Source organism: Manis pentadactyla, chromosome 4 (assembly GCF_030020395.1).
Source record: "Manis pentadactyla isolate mManPen7 chromosome 4, mManPen7.hap1, whole genome shotgun sequence".
Classification (NCBI taxonomy): Eukaryota; Metazoa; Chordata; class Mammalia; order Pholidota; family Manidae; genus Manis; species Manis pentadactyla.
Window position 1 is genome coordinate 100,579,591 of NC_080022.1, and position 13,363 is coordinate 100,592,953.

The 13,363-nt window shown below is 46.4% G+C and overlaps 1 protein-coding gene across 1 annotated transcript in view; it reads right to left on the reverse strand.

Moving 5' to 3' along the window:
- Positions 1-10,681, reverse strand: part of STRIP1 (striatin interacting protein 1) — a 22,400-nt gene extending 11,719 nt beyond the window's left edge. Inside the window, exons 1-13 of the mRNA XM_036916712.2 lie at positions 10,476-10,681; positions 8,055-8,124; positions 7,222-7,296; positions 6,662-6,796; positions 6,444-6,564; positions 5,602-5,670; positions 4,551-4,657; positions 4,317-4,444; positions 2,963-3,145; positions 2,379-2,596; positions 1,354-1,419; positions 1,167-1,230; positions 14-85 (exon numbers count right to left, since the gene is read on the reverse strand). Coding sequence (XP_036772607.1) covers positions 14-85; positions 1,167-1,230; positions 1,354-1,419; positions 2,379-2,596; positions 2,963-3,145; positions 4,317-4,444; positions 4,551-4,657; positions 5,602-5,670; positions 6,444-6,564; positions 6,662-6,796; positions 7,222-7,296; positions 8,055-8,124; positions 10,476-10,655 — 1,488 coding nt within the window. The 5' untranslated portion in view covers positions 10,656-10,681. The remainder of the gene's footprint in view (positions 1-13; positions 86-1,166; positions 1,231-1,353; positions 1,420-2,378; positions 2,597-2,962; positions 3,146-4,316; positions 4,445-4,550; positions 4,658-5,601; positions 5,671-6,443; positions 6,565-6,661; positions 6,797-7,221; positions 7,297-8,054; positions 8,125-10,475) is intronic.
- Between the last annotated feature and the right edge of the window lie 2,682 nt (positions 10,682-13,363).

Genomic DNA, 13,363 nt, shown 5'->3' on the forward strand with positions numbered 1-13,363 from the left:
GTCTTCAACTTACCCCTGAAAGAGGAGAGCGAAGATACTCCTCCTCCATCTGGGCTTGGACCTCCGCAATGGACGTGTACTTGTGCTGGAGAGAGAGAAGGGAAAGAAGGCACTGGGGAAACACCTCTCAATCTCTGGCCAAATGCCCCACACCCTGGCAAAGATCCCATGTAATTTTTTTCAAACACAATCTTCTCGAAGGGGGCTAAGTCATCACAAAGATCCCTAACTAAAATCCCAAACCCCAAGTATTTTTCTAATTGGGCACCTAGCTCTTACAACCAGTGCAAAAAACATATAATACATTAGATTAGAAAAAAGCAAATTAAAGGAGAGGAAGGGGCTTTCAGATAGCTACAGGGACGGAAGAAAAATTATTAAAAGGAGAACCAAGTACTCAAAAAGTCTACCTGCATGGGCCCACATAGTTCTAGGAATTTCAAATATACATATTTCAAAAACATATAAGCATTTATGCTCCAGATATGTTGTTAAGGAAGACACCTCTTCCCAACTCGGTGTTTCCTCCCACATTGGAGGGATATATATTTGCAAAACACTCTTCAGTTCTCCCCCTGCCCCTTCCCACACACTAACTCCTCTCACTACTTCGTCAGTATGGTAGGAGGGGACATTCTTAGCCCAACCCATCTTTCCTTTTCCCTCTTTAGGAAAAAGAAAAGCCTGTGCTCTCTTCCATCCCTCAACCAGGCTTAGCAGGGCTCCAGCACTGCCTGCATCCGGGTAGGTGAACCCACCTAATTCTGGAAGTAAGGCATTAGGTCACCTTCTGTGTTCATTAGAACACTCTAATCACTCTGTCAGCAATAAAGCTGGCATTTCTATCTGTATTTGGCTGCTTCTCTTTCTCAACTGGCTTAGAAGTTGGACAAGGAAAAGGACTATTTATTGAGTCCCTTGAAACTCCAACAACTGTCATATAGTATAATTTTTAATCAATCACCATTAAGCCTCTACCAAAAGCTCAGCTAAATTAAGTAAAACTTTTGAAGAACTATTTTAAAGGGTATTGCCACAGTCCACCCACTCCTCCACCATAGGTTCCTTCACACTGACAACAGCCTGAAAAGGTTTCTCCCATTGGGCTGGTCTCACTTTACTCACACGGGACCACACTAGGCCAAAAGTTCACCAAGGCCACCTACCTGTTTCAGGGTCTTGATACTTTCATGGATTGGCCTGGGCAGCCCCACGACTGTGTTCGTGTCACTAGAGAATGAAGCAGGCTCTGCGTTAAGCCTAGACATCAATTTGCCTGGATCCCCAAGCACTACAGTCCAGGAGAGTGAACTCCTATCACCTTTCTTCAAAAGGCACTCGGATCCCACTCACCTGCCCAGAGTGTACCCGATGAATTTGCTGCGGCTGGACTCAAGGAACATCTCAATGTCTTTTTCTCTGCCAAAGAAGGGGAACAAAGTTTTTATTAAGTGTAATATCAAGGTTTTTATTAAACGTGTCATGGTTCATAAAACATAGACTGTCTAGAAATTGAGAAACCAGAAGAGTCTCCCACAGTTTTCTTTTGGGGAAAAAAGAAAGAAAGGGAAAGGGAAAGAGAATGGGAAAGGAAAAGAGAAAAGAAGGACTGAAATCTTCAGAGTATTTTAATGTATTTAATAATGTTTTTGGATCAGTAACTTGAAAATATATGATATATAACTAGTTTACTCATAAAATTAAGTGATACCTCAAACTTAAAAGCATACTTTAGATAGTATAACAAGTTTGTAAACAGAATTTCTCAAACTTCAAAATCATTACAATTGCAACTATAAGCTACTAATTTTTTATATGAACGACACTTTCCTGTTTCAGACAACCAGCATTACCTTGTTTTCTGACGACTTTGTTTTGAATTTCCATCACACGCTGAAAACTGGGGTTTTACCTGAATCAAGAAAATGACTTGCATATCCTTTCACACGTTCATCTGTTTCTTAAGTTGGTGCCTTTTCAAACATACCATTTTATATATAAGGTACTTTGCCATCCACTGATTCACACACATCTCAAACATTTTAATTAAAAAACTCTTCCTTAATCTATAATTTAAAAAACCATCTACAACCACAGGATGGGTAGAAACGGGTTCACTGAAGATGTCCTTATTTTTTATTTTTTGATTATTCCCCTTCACTAGTATCACATCTAACCAAAAACTAATTCAAGGGCCTCTTTGTGCAAAGCCGGCACTGTGAGACCCCCCAGGCCACCACAGCATACTTTCAGAGAGCATTGTCCCAGAGCCAAGGTCAGCCTGGTCCTGCAGAGGACCTCATGTGGTCACTCAGGCCTGGGGGGTGTGAGGGCTCCTGTTTTAGAAGCCAAGAGTATTCCAGAGGTCTGAGGCTTACCTGACCTTGGGAGCCCACGGGAGCCCCTTTGGGCAGGTGAGCCTGTCAGTCTGGGGGTGTTGTAGTGGGGGAGGCATCACCTCATCCCGCTCAAGGGGGAATGTCTCCCCCTCTAGACTGTTGTCATCATCATTCTCCTCTTCCTCTTCTCGAGAGTCATCAGCCTTATAGGGATCCCGCTCATTGAAGGCATCCAAGTTATCCTGCTTTATCAGAGCCTGGAACAGAGGGAAGGGAGATCACCAACAAGAGCCACCTGATGAACTAGAAAGGGACAAGGAGGCTAGAGTAGCTATCCCACAGAAAGGTGGTAGGTAGAGCGCCAAGGGCAGTGGAAAAATCAGAGAGGAAATCAAGGTTGGGCCCAAATGACAAATCACTTCTTGCCCCAGTCCCTCAAAAGTGCCACATCCTGAGTACCCACTATAAACTGGCCCCGAGCTGGGGACATATGTCCCTGCCCTGGAGGCCATCATTCTGACTAGCTGACCAAAGTCAAATTTCCAACAGCTCTGCTCGCCCAGGGACCATGCTCCTCTGTGCTGTGCACCTTGAGAATCCTCAGAAGTTAAAGGGGACCTCACCTTGTGCTCCCGACGGCCCCGTTTCTGCTGCTGCTCAATCAGATCTGAGGCAGAAGCTGGGGGAGAGGCAGCCCTCATGTTGCGGATCACTTTGATGCTGTCCTCAGGCAGTGGTGGGAGGCCCAGGATGCTGCGCTTCTCAGCCTTCATGCCCTGCAGGTCCTCAAAGCCGCCCAGTGTGCACTGCATCACAGACGTGGGGGTGGGAGCACAGGTCCCTCATCCCTGTGTCAGGCTCGAATGTACCCATGACACCATGACGCATATCTTTGCAGAAACCCACGGTTTCTGAACAAGGACTCAATCTACCCACATGAGAATGCCATGACATTAAGTGGGGAGAAGGTAAAACAGACCAGGAGAAATGCAGGCTGACTGAACTAGTGCACAGATACATTTAGCTCTGTTCCTATGATATACTCTCCAAGTTAAAAAAGAAAAAAGGCAAGACTGAAGAGCCTAACCCTTCAAGTTCCTAGAAAAGCCAGTGAGACTCATGTACCACAAAAGCTGTACATGCCAGTCTTCAAAGTCAAATTGGGAATACATTGTTAGATGCTCAAATTAAGGGAAAAAAAAACGTTTATCAAAACCTTCTCCCTAGAAGCCTAAACCCCAGTAGTGTCGAGCAAAGTTGGACTGCTTAGTTTCACTGTTTCGGAGCAATTCAGCTTTCCTCTGGCTTCAGCCAGGGTTCACTGAGAGCCAACAGGATATCCGGCCATGATCAAATGTGTAGACTATTCTAAAGAGGTCCTAAACTCGCTGAGCCTGCCTCCAAAGAGCTGACCCTTCTGAAAGAAGGGAGGCTGAGCCCCAGGGAGAGCAGCAGTCCGAACTCCAGCTCCACTTTCTTCTCAGGCTGCTCCTCCTGGCAGGAAAGGTACTGGGACTGGCTAAGCCAGTGGTGCTGGCAATTCCTTCCCTAGCTTTAAAACAGGGTCAGGTTTCATGTCATACCCTGAGGAAAACAGAGACTAGCTCAGGGTTCATTTTTGTTTCCTTCAAGTGACATCTGACTGAGGGGTCCCAATTACACCAGCTCTAATTCTGCCTCAAATCACTTTACATACACCAGGTTCAGGAGCAGCTTGTCTGAGGAAAAGATGTTCTATGGCTGGAGAAAACAGTTTATAGCCAACAGGGAGCCAACAATCTTTTCTGACTCAAAGGCAAGTCCTCTTCAGCTGCAGAGAGCCAAAGTGGATTTTTGTTTGCTTTGTTTTAAACAAAAGGAGTTGGAAATACATCATCCTGTATCTATTCACATAATTCAGATTCAAAAGAATACACAATAAAGTCTCCCTCCTGCCCCGGCCCCTACACCCAAGTTCTCCTTCAAGGAGGTGCTCACCAACACTGTCTTCCAGAGCAGCAAGAGAACTTTCTTCATGGGAAAGTGAGGGGCATGGCCACTGCAAAATTTGGTCACCATCCCAAACAGCATGATTGCAAATGGCTCATTGTTGTACACTGGGGAACCTAGAGGCAACACAAAGGTCTCAGTTGATCATAGGCAGGAAGAGCACCCTCCCAAAGACCATTAGCTCCCAGGCAGGGCCTGGACACAGGGTTCCCAAGGTCCTACCCAGCTCAGCCCTGAAGGTCTGTCGCATCGTCCTCCACTCGGCCTTATCACCCTCACACTCCTGGTGAACAGTCTCCACAATCAGGTACATGATGTTGAGTAGGACCCTGGGAACAAGAACCAGCTCCTAACTGAGCAGGATGGGGGATCAAGGAAGCGCCCCTGGCTTCTGCACATCCCAGCTAACGTGAGAGAAGCTGAGCACAAAGGCTAGCTGTGTGGGACAGCTGCCATGGAGAGAGAACTCAGAGTCCCACAGAGCATCTCTTGGTGCTTCCCTCTCTACCCTATGTTGCTAAGGTTAGGACGAGAGCTTACTGTTTTGTATTTCCAGCGTCTAGCAAAGTGCTTACTGAAAACAAGTACTAAATAAATGGTTGCTGAAGCATTTATTGCCCTGAACTTCCTGGAATTAAAACAACACAGAGGTGGGAGTGACTTCTGGAAGTGGGTGTTGGATCAGGCAAAGCACAGCAGAGTCAAAGTGAGAACAAAGAAGTGTTTAGCACAGACTGGAAATAGGAGTGAGCTAACTGATGCCCAGGGACCTAACTACAGTGGGCAACACCACAGACATCCAGGCTGAAAACTTCCAAATTCACAAAAAGAGACATAGTCTCATCCTCACAAAAATGGGAAAGTAATCTTGTTCTTTAGCAACTGCTATTCCTGTGCAGCCATGAAACACCATGAAGCTGTCAGGACAAACCCTACACAGATGGGGGTCAAGCTGTGCACAAGAAGGTAGGAGCCCAAGGAGCCACATCATGTATTTCACTCAAATACAAAATACCAGTGAGTTCTCAGTAGCAGTGTGGCAGGCAGCTACCCTTCCCTGTGGCTCTATTAAGTGACTTCTCTCTGGGTTTCCTATGGGAGTTTCAACCCAGAGCCCCCCTATGGAGTACCCTCAGCAAGACTGACTCGCCACACCTGCAGATCAGTGTGTGCAGAAGGAACACACACAGTGAGGAGACCCAGACGCCCTCCCATGCCCTGCTCTGATCTCCTCCTCTGGCCAAAGATCAGGGAGCACCAGCTTGCTGCTCACCTCAGGTCGGTGCTGTCAGCCAGGGAGATGGCTGGCTTCCTCACCGCACTGCTGCAAGCGGCACTGTTGCTGCAGGAGGGAGATGAGAGTCAGTGCCTCCCCGGGAAGGAAGAAGCCATTCCTGACAAGGGCAGCCCAATGGAGGACAAAAATGCTTTAATGTATGCTTAGGTGGCACAAGAGGCCACAGCCCTCAGGGGTAAGAACTCAGGCCCCCAGACCAGAATACCAAGGTTTGAATCCTGGTTCTAACACTGACTAGCTGTGTGCCCTTGGGCAAGGTTCTTAACTTCTCTGTACTTTAGTGTCCTCATCTGCAAAATGGGGATGGTATTAGGACTATGTCATCAATGTAATAAGTACATGCAATGCACATACAATTAGAACGATGCCTGGAACATGTAAGCAGTCAGTGAGGGTTCTTAGCTATTCTTATTGATTGTGTAACCCTTAAATGAGCAACAGCCCACCTGTACCCTACACTGAGGACTAGTGGTGACACAGGCTAAAACAGGCTTTGGTTGAACCCGTGTCAGACTTGTGCCTGGCCTCTTGCTGAGCGAGTTCCAGATGAAAAACCTCCTTTTAAGAGGCACCAGGGGCCTGGGCAGGACCTGTATTGTCTGGCAAATCTCTGGTGTTAAGTGAGTTGCAGGGACCCTTCACTAGTCTTCAAGGTTTGGGTGAACACCACCCATTGTTCAACCTGGATGGTTAGAACAGAGCCTGGGACCAGACCCTAAGCCCCACGTGGCCCATTTAACCCTCTCAAAACCAGTTAGTTCTGCAAGCTCTGTCCCCCTACTTCTCCTTCCCTACTCAAGCCCCTCAGAAGAACTCACTCTATTTCCATGTTCAGAAGCTCCACCAAAGCATTGAACGTGCCCACCTCCAGGAGCAGGAATATATTGTAGCGCATCCAGGACTGCACTTCCACCTCCAAGCTACACTCCCCGAAGGTGCCTGCAAACACAGGGCACAGCTCACAGAGCTGCTCCTGTATCTGACTAGGCAATGTCACTGAAGGAGGTGCTGGGGTCCCTCGGGGTCCACTCAGTACCTTGGGCAACGTAGAGAATTGCTCGAGCCACCTTAAGTCGTCTCTCCCTGGCAGTAACTTCCAAGCCATCCAGGAGTCTCATGGCATGGGTGCGGTGCTGGTTGGTGTCCAGCTCAGTCCACTTCTTGTCTGTCACTGCAGGGCAAGAGACCAGTTACACTTGAGTCCAGAAAAATCCTCACAGTGGAATGGACACCATGTTAGCCCACCAAATTCATGACTGCCACAGGACCAGAAAACTCAGAAAGATAAGTTACTCTCTACATAAGGGATAAGGTCACACTGCTGTTCTATCAATCTGAATTTCTGGACTGAAACACTGCTAGTTTTGGCAATTTTAATCACATAAATTTTTTTCCCCAATACACACACTGTGAAAGCCATCACCAGAGTACCTACAAGCCCATCCTAAATGCCACATCTGGCCTTAAACAATCATGGTTGAGCAAGTTTCTTAGGCCACCCCAAGATGGCTTAGGTTATTCAGGTGACTAAGAGAAATCTTGCAGCTCTTGTGATGCAGGGTGAAAGGAACCAAGTAGTGGAAGGAATTATCTCACCATGGATTCGGAAGTCCTCCTCAAAGCACTTGCGATTCATCTGGAATTCTGGCCCTTCTGTGTAGCTGTAAAGCTCTGTCAAGAATGAATTCTCATCAGCAACATGTCCATATTCTATAGCAGGTCTCACATGTAGCAAAGAAAGTTAAGGCATTTGGATTTTAGGCCCAACTGTCTCTGAGTCACAGTGGCTCCTTGACAATGCTACCTAATTACTATGGAGGGGTTAGTGCTCTGATGTGCACAATGGAGAGAATACTGACTTCCCCTACAAACCATTACTAGTATGTCAGCTAAGCATAAACCTAGTCATTTCCAGTCTGATGTGCATTCATCCCACCATGCCATGCCAGCAGCTGACCGCACCATGAACATGTCTCTCAAGCGGCTGCTACCATCTGAATAGGACTGGTACTATGGAGGTTTAAGGTTAAAACAGCTCAGGTTCACCTCACATTACACATGAGCAGCAGTGGCAACAAGAGATGTACAGATGCAAGGACACTACGGGCACTCCTCACAACCCCCTGCTCCAGGAGAGACCACAAGAGGGACAGTATATGGCCAAGGAGCATCACTCTCCACACTGGGATTGGGCCACAGCCAACTGAGCTGACCATACAGAGAGGCCTTCTTAAACTAAGACAAACCAAAGTTATGAGAGACACAAGGCTTGAATCCAATAATTAACATGTGTATATATATATATATATATATCATTACTAGGACTACCTAGGGGAGAAAAATGAACTCCAAATGACATTTATTCTTAATTTTATCAAAGATCAATAAGGAAAAAAACAGCCCCCAAGTAATATGAAGGTCTGCTTTACCAGAGAGCTCGGCAGCCCACTTGTCCGTATCAGCATACTCAAACTCAAGGTCTGGTGACTCAGAGTAGCCCTGTAGAGAAAAGGAAAAGAGAGAGATGCAAAAGTCACTGTGTGTTCCAAAGGAAGAAACACACATGCTTCCACAGGCAGCTGTGTACAGGACCCTACTGCCTCCTTTTTTCTGATGTTTTATCACAGTATCGTGCCTCCAGGGCTAGCTCAGGTCTCCCTATTGAGGCCTCCCAGGGGCATGTGTATTTGCTTAGTGTCTGCCGCTGCACGAGACTCAAGTTCCTTTGGGACCTCAAAGTTTCCTTCGGGAACTTTGTCCATTTTGCTGACCAATGGTTTCATAATGCCTAGCACACTACTTGGCATGAGAATGGTTTATAAATACTCATTAGATGAATGAACACAAAGCATCTATGTCTTCTGTACAGTCCCTGACCATTCCACATGGTGCTAAGATTCTGGAAGCCTCACTGCTTTCTGGCTAGTAGACTATCACAAACCTCAGGCCAACATGAATATTAGCACTCTCAGCCTTCTTGCCCTTCTCCCAAATGTCACTGAGAACAGATGGAGAAGGTAGCAGCCGAACAGAATGGTTTCCCTCCCACACACAGGAGTGAACGTGAGCAAGATAATCTTTTTACTGCTAGGGACAGGTAATCACTGAGAACATACCATCTCTGAAGACTTGCTCTGGTTAGAAAGGAGAAATGAAGGAATAAGTAGAGTCCTCAGGCTTAATTACAACCTACCTGGAAAGACAAAGACCACCCACAAAATGACCTAACATAGGCACAGACACTGAATAACATGAAGAGCTCTATTCTTTGATTCAGAGGCAACATGGTATACACTTTCACAAATTACTGGGCCTCACTTTCTTCACTTCTGGAATGGGGATGACAAAAATCTATCTTGAAAGTCTTTAAGGACTAGTCAAAATTATGTAGCTCCCAGTGGGCTCTCATCAACTCTCAGTCTCCCTGTCCTCCAGGCACTGCTCAGGCCATGACAAGAAGGAGCTGAGAGCAGCATCAGCATCTCTAAGAAAATGAATTTAGACAGGTCTCTCAGCTTAAATGTGTTCAATGACTGACCTTCCAGGTGTTGAGTTAATACAGAAACTAAAGGATAGAAAGAGAAATTTAAATGCATCAAGGGGCATTTACTTAACCATTCATGGCTATTTACGAAGATTTAAAACTACTTTTAAACTATAACTCCTCTCATGATAAAGGTGGGTTCACCCCAATCACTTTAATAAATTGAAAAATTACCAAGTAGTCACCATTTATGTCCCATCACACCACCATGTAAGAGCTCCTAAAAGACCAGTTTCATTGCTTTTTCAAGTAACTCACTTCAAGCTCAAAGTATGTGTACTTTGGACTTGCCAAATTTTGACACGTTCTACCAGAGGTCTGCACTTGTCAACACAAAAACAGCTTGAGAGGCACTGATTTCACATATCTAAAGAGAGTCTATCACTCTTGGGTATGACCTGGTACAGAAAGCCTGGCCGGGAGGAATTGCCTCTTATGAATAAGCGCCTGGCTGCGCATCGGCCTCTGAGCTGTCTCAGGTTAAGGAGGCCTCAGAGTAAGCGCTCTGGGAAGGTGCTCATGAAGAAGCCCTAAGAGCAGCTCAGCGATGCCTGTGTCTTCATTCATGAATTCTACAATGGGAGGGAGTGGGAGGAATTCTTTAACTCGGGGTGGGGTAACTAGTCAGCTCCAGACTACGGTGTCTCCGGAACTGGAGGAACAGCCCACTAGCTGTGGAGGGAAGGCAGGGCCCTAACGCTTGTTTAAAATGTCTATGTCTAATCTTTAACAGTTTAGCCTCGGACATACTGGGCACACCAACCACCAGGCACTGTCAAACTATGGCCTGAACCTGCACAGGCTAAGGTCAGAGTGAACAAGGAAGGTTCTCCCCGTCCTCACCCCATATTCCGGGGGCCTCTGGGCGCACAGCATCTGTGAGTGATAATTAGCTTCGAAATCCCTTCTCTGCCTATATGCCGTCCGCCGCGCGCTGCGGAACCCACAGGACCAGAGGCCAGAGGGAATTAGGGGTACCGGGGCGCACGGAGACCACTGACTCTTCACCCACGGAACTGGGGCGGAGGGCGGCTTCCCCGGGGGCTGAGACCCCGAGGCCGCGCCCATAGCCCCAGTGCCCGAGCAGCAAACAAGCAGTCACCGGCTCCGGGAGGTTCCACAGGGCGAAGGAGCTCGGGGCGGCGACCCGCTTCACCGCACTGCTCCTTTCGCCGTAAAATGACAACTCTTCTGTCGGGCCCTGCCGAACCTTCCGGGAAGCCCAGCTTAGACCCGACAGCGGCCCCTGCCTGGCCCCCAGCTGCCGCCCGCCAGTGCTGGCCTCGCCCCCACGAAAGCTCCTGACCTCCGAGTCTTTGCGCTGGTTGCGGTTGAACTCTCGGGCTTTGCCCCCGGGCAGGAGGCCCCCGCCGGCCCGTGGTGCCCCAGGGAGAGGCTGCGCGGTTGCGGGCGGCGGAGGTGGGGGCGGCTGGGGTTGCTTGTTGTTCAGAATCAGGGGACCGGACCCACCAGCTACCGGCTCCATCTTGGCTGCTCCACGCCCCCGGCTCAATTCGCGGACAGTAGTCGTGATGTAATTCTCGCGTGATCTCCTCCAGGAACCCTCCCTGGTCGCCATATTAAGTGTGGCAGCTGTGCTGAAATCCATCTTGGCTTACCCACACCTCGCGAGATTCCGTATGTTTGAACTACGCCTCTTCAGTTCTTTCAGTTTCCACTCCTTTTCAGTCCCAGTTTTGGTGTTATGTGTGAGGCCTCATTTAGTCCTTCAGACAGTTTAGTTGCCTCCACTTCCTTTAACATCGCTTTGCACTTGTCACTATAGTAGCCCTGTTCAAAGGTTAAGGGATGTAATGAACAAAATGGACACAATCCCAGTCTTCGCGGAGTTTACATTTGCATGGGAGAGAGATGCTACACAATGAATAAATCAATAAAGCAATTACAGTTGTCTGTTGCAAACATATATTTATCATTCATTCAACAAACATTTAATGAATGTCTTTTATGCTCCAGGAGGTGTGATATAATGGGAAACAAACCAAGTTCCTGCACTAATGGTACATTAACAGTGCCTAGTGGGAGAGACAAATAATAAGCACACAGACATAATATTAGAGGAATAAGTGCTGGGAAGAAACAAAAAGATGTGTAAGGGATTAGAAGGTGGCAGTAGTAATGGTGGGCATGGCTATATTAGGTAAGATGCCCAAGGAAGGCAGGTCAGAGATTTTAAATTAGTTCTGAAGAAGTGAAACCCATGCAAAGACCCACGGAGGACACATGGGCAGAGGGATCAGTTAACTGCAGTGGCCCTGAGTGCAGTGTGGTAGGAACTGAGTGAGCCAGATGAAGAACAGCAGGAAATGAGGGCCATATAATGTAGGGACTGATAAATGCAGGGCTTTGAATCAGGGCGTGGAAAGGAGTTTGAATTTCATTCCAAATGAAATGGAAAGCCATCCAAGGGTGGTATCCAGGAAGGTGCCAGGGTCTGCTATTTAAAAGACCAGCCTGGCTGCCTTTGGAGAGGGAACTGAAGAGTTGAAATAGATGGAAATGATTTTAGCTTGCACCAGGATGAAGCATTGGGTTGATATTATATTTCTATGTTGTGTAGGTATGTTTGACAGGATTCACTTAGAGGCTGGGAGCCTATCAGCAGAATAGAGAGGAATAAAGGATGAGTCCTAGATTTTTGGCTTGAGCAACTGGGTGGGTAGTTGTGTTATAGGGAATAGAGAAATCTGGAGAGAGAATAACAGGTTTAGGAGGAAGATCAAGAGTTCTGTTTTGGAAATGCCAAGTTTGAGATGCCCTTAGACATCTTAGAGGTGATGTGCAATGATTACCCCTTGCTATGCATGCCATGAAATTCTTAAAGGCTTATTATCCATCTTTGTCTCTCCAGGGCTACATCTTGGCTGCTCCACACTCCCAGCTCAATTCTCAGAAAGTCTCTGTGATGCAGATTTTGTGTAACTTGCACCAGGGGCCCTTCCAGTAGGAGCTTTAAAAGCCTTTGTTGTAAAATAACTAATAAATCCAAACTCCCCATATGCTGCACTTCCATCGATCATTTTTACATAAATACAATCATACAATATGTATTCCTTTTTGTCTGAATTCATTCACTCAACATAATTACTTTGAAATTCATCCATCTTGTTGCATATCAATAGTTCATAAATAGTATTCCATTGTTTATTCAGTCACCTGCTGGTAGACATGTGGGTTGTTGTTTCCAGTTGTTCTTAGTGGTTCAAACTTAATATCAAGAAGTAACAAGTCTTTTTACGAGTGTCTGAGCCTATATGGAAATCTTTAAGTGAAATGCCATGTCTGCAAGCTGTGGCCAGCTCAAGAATTCTAAATAGGAGAGCTACTTAAATTGGCACCACTTTTGAGTCCCAGAGAGTCCTCACTTAACCCTGCAAAAACCGCTTGAGATGTATTCCCTTGGCATCTGATAGGAAAAAGAATACCAAATGTGAGGAAACTGAAGCATAGCTGGAGAATTCAATCCCCCTGCCCCTGCCACTTGTTACGAAACTTTCAGAAAATCACACCCAGTAGAGGGTAGAAGTTGCACAAAGGCTTTCATGCATTTCTCTTTTCTTCCTTCTTTCCTCATCTATAAAATGAGGATAATCCCACCTGTTTTATAACACTATGGCTCAAATGAGCTAATTTATGTGCAATCTTTTTGAAAACTAAATAAAGCACTGTTTTTTTTTAAAGATAATTATTATTACCAAGAGATGAAGCCTAGGTGAGAAGGCCCTTCCTTTGCCACAAGTAGTATAGTTCAAGAGATTGGAGGAGATGGAATTTCACATTTGAGCCATTATAGTATTGCAGGGGAATGTTCGTCTATACTAAGAACAGGTGGTTGTTCCAGCTGGGTTCTGTAGAAGGAAACTGGTACCTACTGTGTGCCTTTCTTCAGGGAGTCAGGTACTGAGAAAGATGCTTCATTCACATCTCTCCACACCTAAGTGCATGCTGGGAGGCAAAGTGATCCTCTTTTTGGCAATTTCCATCTCAGTCTTGGCCAAGATATGGTAACTGAAATGATCAGTATTAAAGGCAGGAACCTTGGAGCATCCATGGACCCATATCTTAACCTCCAGTTGCAGTGCCACATGGAGTTCTCTCCCTTAATGGCTATGAGAGGAGGAAAGGATTAAGAATGTTTTAGTTAATGTTAATCCTGACTTCCTAAGGAATTAA